This window comes from Arachis stenosperma, chromosome 6 (genome assembly GCF_014773155.1).
Source record: "Arachis stenosperma cultivar V10309 chromosome 6, arast.V10309.gnm1.PFL2, whole genome shotgun sequence".
NCBI lineage: Eukaryota > Viridiplantae > Streptophyta > Magnoliopsida > Fabales > Fabaceae > Arachis > Arachis stenosperma.
Window position 1 is genome coordinate 14319109 of NC_080382.1, and position 6426 is coordinate 14325534.

General features: G+C 27.9%; 1 protein-coding gene across 1 annotated transcript; it reads left to right on the forward strand.

The window, feature by feature from the left end:
* The first annotated feature begins 1314 nt into the window (after positions 1 to 1314).
* LOC130936473 (ABC transporter G family member 15-like) lies at positions 1315 to 6183 on the forward strand. The gene is made up of 9 exons (XM_057866545.1): positions 1315 to 1557; positions 3354 to 3433; positions 3745 to 4206; positions 4299 to 4418; positions 4511 to 4642; positions 4720 to 4998; positions 5076 to 5348; positions 5452 to 5559; positions 5727 to 6183. The coding sequence occupies exons 1-9, from the start codon at positions 1320 to 1322 to the stop codon at positions 5961 to 5963; spliced, it is 1929 nt and encodes a 642-aa protein (XP_057722528.1). The 5' UTR covers positions 1315 to 1319; the 3' UTR covers positions 5964 to 6183.
* The last annotated feature ends 243 nt before the right edge of the window (positions 6184 to 6426 follow it).

The window sequence follows — 6426 nt, forward strand, 5'->3', positions numbered from 1 at the left end:
GAATCAATTCAATTTCAATTTTATTATATTCTAAACACGCCACAATATTTTATTCTGTTAGTAGTTCAGTCGCTATTAATATTTAATAAAAAAATAAAAACTACACAAATTTAAAATTCTCAAATTAATCATTTTATATATATATGAACAAATAATTTAATAAGAAGAACTTAAATAATTTAATAATTAAAATTTGTTAAGAAATAAAACTGACGTGAAGTGTTTCTAAAAAAATTAAGTCTGTTGAGAACTTTAAGTTAGGTATATATCAATTTAAGTTCTTTGGCTATATATGCTTGGCTCTAATTGATTGTAAGTTTTGACTTTTCTCTGTTGTCGGTTCAATACTAATTAAAATCATGTTTGTATATGAAAACAAAAATATGTTAAATGTGCTCCATCAAATTAAATAGTAGTATTATTATATTTTCATCACTTTCTTCGATTATTCAATGCTTGTTAGGTTCTTGTCATTTTGTCATAGAATTTATTATGGGTAATATTAGATGATCAAAACTTTTATGCGAAATAAGAAAGTTAATTAGTAATAATTTAAATTTAAAAAGAAAATAAATAAAATTATGCGTACATAAAAAATTAATAATTAAATTAGTTATTTTTATAAATTAAAAATAAATTAAAAAATATATTTAATTTATATATAAATACAGTGACTAATTTAATAGTTAATTTTTAGTATTCACGTAACATTTTAAAAAAAATAATGTTTGTAATCTCGTAGATTCGGTGTTTTACTTATATATATATATATATATATATATATATATATATGTATATATATATATATATATATATATATATTGAATCTATCACTATTAATAATTTAATTGTGGTTTTAAAATTTTTTATTTTTTTGCTTTTTCAAACTTAAATTTAAGAAATATACAAATTGAATATCAATTTAAACATGCGTGTTTATATATGTAATACTTCATTTAACTGATAGCCTGTCAAAATATATCCTATTATAATTTAGGGTAAAATACAAAACTATCACTAGCTTTTAATTTGCTAAAATAACATTTAACTTGATCAGTTTTATGTTAATATCTATTATTTTCAATTTCCAAAATAGCTAGTTAAATAAAATTCGAGAAATGTGATTATTGTGCAAAAGGAACTCATTCAGTTCTTCTTTAGCCAAGTGTCCAAAAGTTCAAACTTTATCTTAGATATTTAAAAAAAAAAAAAAAACTTAAAATTTTGGACTAGGAAGAAATTAATGTTAAATATGTAGACAGCTGTATATATAAACATAACATAAAGACAAGATGTGTACATGCATGTTGCCTGTTATTATGGCTCCAACAACAATGGAGTTGCATGATGGTGGTGCAATCATGGAGAGTGATAATAATATTAGAGAAGTCTGTTTGGTTTGGGAGGATTTGGAAGTGGAAGTAGTAAGCAGTTATAGTAGTGAAAGAAGGAAGAAAGTGTTGAATGGAATAAGTGGATATGCTGAACCAAACAGAATCATGGCTCTAATTGGTCCTTCTGGTGCTGGCAAATCCACTTTCCTTGATGCTCTTGCTGGTATTTACTTATTCATAATATTTACACGTGAAAATTCAGGTGCAGTCAACTTTACGTGAAGTTAATAATTAATAGACGTTAAATAATTTAACTAATTTGACTAAATTTTTATCAACTGCACCTGAATTTCCACCTCATTTATATGCATTAATTTACATAATTATTTTGCATTCAGCCATCACTTCTTAACCATGATTCATTTGTTATCTTTTTCTGATCAACCATCTTTTATATATATGTAAAATCAATCACCAAATTTATTACTTATTATTTATATTAAAATATGTAACATTTTTTATATACACAATTTTTTTGTTTGTCTAGTATAGTTTGTTCATAGTATATATGCTTTGTAATCCATCACACTCTTATTACTTATATAGATTAATCTACGGGAACTTTTTTATTTTTTTATATATATATGTTTTTTTTTGGTAAAAGTAAAAAATATTGAATTTTTTTAGAGTTTTACTGTAATATAAAAGCTGATATAAGGAAAATTTAGGGCAATTTCTGATTTTTTTAAATTAAAAAATCAATGGATGCGATTTCTCTAATTGTTTAAAAAATAAAAAGATAAGTGGATGTGTGCAATTTCTTATTTAAAAAATATTAAATAATGAAACTAGATGCAATTTCTAATTTTCTTTAAAAAAATAAATAATAAAAATCGATGGGTATGATTTTTATTTTTATTTCTAATTTTCATATTCATGCATCATATTAAAAATAATTTTTGTTAATTTATTATATATAATGGAACATGAAAAATAATTAGTGTATATTTTTTTTTTCTTAAAATACCTTTTATTATATGTATAATCTATAAAAAAATATTTTGTTAAGTCTAAGAATTGAATCCACCATCTTTTAGTTTTAGTATATATTATACTTAGAGTTTAATTTTTATGCACTGATAATATAAAATATTTTATATAATTTTTTAATTATATCTGTTATTTTGAATGACCATTCACACCATCAATACAAAAAAGTAGTTATTTTCGCCAACGTAAAAATATGCAATTAAATGCACATAAAAAACTACTCTATATATTAATATTACATCAAAATTAATAGACACATTAATAATTATTAATACACTAATATAATTAACTAACACTAATTTTGACCAAAAAATAAATCTCTCCCTGACTAATTATTGATATCGGTAATTTTGATAATAATCCAAAATTATCTTATTTAAAATGCGTGTCAATTTAAAGACATTATGCGCCATCTGTTATTATTGGATTTTCTAGCAAAAATATGAATTCAATGATAATATTCAAACTCGATAATATTGTATATTGAACCGTTACAGAATCCGATGATAATATTTATCGTAAAATTTAACGGTAAATCTGACGATAATTACCGTTTTTTAGTAGCGCAGCAACTTAAAAAATATATTTTTTACTCATAAAAATCTATTTTCTTTCTCTGTCACTCAAATTTGTAATTTTATTTGTTCATAAAAAATAGAGACAATCTAATATTATGTGTGTGTGTTTTTGTCATTGTAATTTTATTTGAATTTGGCAAAAAAATAGGAAGATATATTGAATATTGATCGTATGTTCTCTATGTAGTATTTCTTTTTAAAAAAGAATTTCTTATTCTCTCTTTGAATGTGGATTTCTCAAGCATATGAGAAACAAGACTTATTCCATCACTTGATTTTAACAATTAAATTAATTTTTAAGAAAAAAAAGCTTAAAAGTTTCCAAATTCTCTCCCTTTTTTTTTTCTTATAAGTTCTTTTTAAAAATCACATTAATTCCCCTTTGATTCAGGAAGACTTGGCGGCAATGTTAGAATCACTGGAAATGTAACACTCAATGGGACTAAGACAATTACAAGCTGCAGAAACATTGTAAGTTTCAAAACAATAACAATACATATATAGTGTCTAAAGAAAATATCTAACTACAGATGTCAAATCCACATTTATAATTGTATCACAATATTTCATAAACATTAGAAATCTATTGTTGATATTATTCTCTTGCACAGAAATATAAAATGCTTGTACAAAAATTTTGTATTGATTGCACAAAAATGTACATGCAAATAACTCTACATAAATTTCAGCTATGAAACTATACCCAACCACTTAGTATGTATTTGAATTGGCATTTATCAAATTGAAGTTTGAATGAAGGTGATTTTATAATGTATCTGCAGAATTATGTAACTCAAGAAGACTATTTCCTGGGAACTCTAACAGTGAGGGAAACACTAACATATGCTGCTCATCTGAGACTTGCTGCAAACAAGAGCAAAGATGAGATTGACAAGGTTGTAGTCAAGACGCTCGATGAAATGGGTCTTAAAGAATGTGCAGAGAGCAGGCTTGGGAATTGGCATTCAAGAGGAATAAGTAAAGGAGAAAAGAGAAGACTCAGCATTGGCATTGAAATCTTAACTCAGCCTCATATACTGTTGCTTGATGAACCTACCAGTGGATTGGATAGTGCTGCTGCTTTCTTTGTCATTTCATCTCTCACAAGCATAGCACATAATGGAAGAATAGTATTATGCTCCATTCACCAACTTAGCAGTGAAGTCTTCAATCTCTTTGATGATTTGGTGCTCCTTGCAGCAGGTGAAACTGTCTATTTTGGAGAAAGAACTAATGCTATTAAGGTGGGTGGAGAAAAGTTAGACTCTTTTTTATTTTCTAACTACTTATTTCGTCCTATTTTATTTTCTAACTAGATTCTATTCTTCCAATTCAGTTCTTTGCTGATGCAGGGTTTCCTTGTCCAACAAGAAAGAATCCTCCGGAGCACTTCCTTCGATGCGTTAGTCCAGAGTTTGATAATGTTCTAAGTCTAATGCGGTCCAAAACTGTCAATGTTAGTACATAAAAGATTATCTTGTAGTAATTGTTTCAATGTTTTTAGACTTTTCTTAAAATGCTTTTGTTGCTTGTGTGTTTTATGTTTAGGATACCCCATCATCATGGAATTCTTTAGTGAATATGACTACAGAGGAGACCAAATGGAATCTGATAAACAGTTTCAAGAATTCCATGCATTCAGCAAATGTGAGAGAAAAAATCAGAGAAATCAAACTAAGAGTAAGTCAGTTTATAAGATAACATTCCTCTATTCTTTGTATTTCATTTTTCATTAAATTCAATTCAATATGTTGCAGAAAGAACCTGTTATTGACAGAGCATATGATACTAGCACATTGAAGCAGCTATGTACTTTGACTCACAGATCATTCCTTAACATGACTAGAGACATCGGTTACTACTGGTTAAGGATCTTGTTCTACATCTTAGTATCAGTGTGTGCTGGTTTTCTTTATCTAAATGTAGGAACAAGTAATAATGCAATCTTGCCAAGAAGCAAGTGTGATGGATTCATCTATGGCTTTATGACCTTCCTTTGCATTGGTGGAATGCCCTTCTTCCTTGAGGAGTTAAAGGTACACAAATCTCAAATCATGCCAATGGATTATGGAAACAAAAAGAGTCTCACTTCCTTCATGATTTCGAATACTAGGTGTTCGAAGGTGAAAGGTTTGGGAGGCGTTATGGCGAGGCCATTTACGTGCTGTCGAGTTTCATGTCATCACTCCCTTTTGTTGTTGCCATTTCCCTGACTTCAGGAACAATACTTTACCACATGGTGAATTTTCACCCTGGATTCTCTCATTACTGCTACTTTTGCATAAACCTCTTCTGCAGCATTTCTGTCACAGAAGGCTCCATGCTTGTGGTTGCAGCACTAGTCTCCAACCAATTGCTAGCTATTGTAACTGCAGCTGGTGTAACTGTAAGCATTTCATTTCTAGACGAGTAAACTGACCACTCGACCAGCTTAAGTTGGTTTTGATCCATCTTAATTAGTATCATATAAAGTTTGATTTTTCAAATAGGTACTCATGTTGATGCCATCAAATGTATCCAGAAGGATAACAGACATTCCTAACTTCTTCTGGCGCTATCCAATGTCCTACATCAGTTATATTGCATGGTCCATAGAGGTATAAATGTTCATACTCATATTATACAACATCAAGCATCTCATACTAGTCGATGTGGAACCTGGGGCATCCCATAATCCACAAGTCCCTAACACATTCACACATATATATATCATGGTAATGCATGATTGATATATTAACACATGTATCTTTATTGTGAGAATCAGGGTCAATACAAGAATGACTTCGTTGGACTTGAATTTGAACCACTGATACCTGGGGATAGGAAGATAAAAGGTGAGGTGATACTTAAGGAAATACTTGGAATCCAAACAGATTATTCAAAGTGGTGGGATGTTGGAGTCCTGGTTTTGTTGTTAATATCTTATAGAGTGCTCTTTTACTTTGCTCTTAAGCATAGGGAGAGAGCTTCATCAATATTTCGCACCAGAATGAGTGAATGACTCTCCTTCACATTTTACTCAAATACCCTCACCTCACATAATTAAGGATAAACGCTTCATATTTTTATCTTACTAAGTAAAAATTCAGTGCATTTATCTTCGTGTAAAATTAATAATTAAAAATTATTATATGACAATTTAATTACATATATTAATTTATCTAATAATTTTTAACTATTAATTTTACATAAAAATAAATGTATTTGAGTATTCATTTTTCACTATGTTTCTGACTCCTATCTCCATGTCATAGTTAAATAACTTGGGATTCTACACATAAATTGTCTGATTCGACTTAAGGAATTGATTTTAGACTTTCCATTTTATTTATAACTAGAATGAGATCCGTGTATAATACGAAAAAGTAAATTAATTATACTATATAATATATTCTTATATTGTTTAAAGATTGGTTAAATAATATGTATACTAATGTTAAATTTAAAATATCTTATATTAAAAT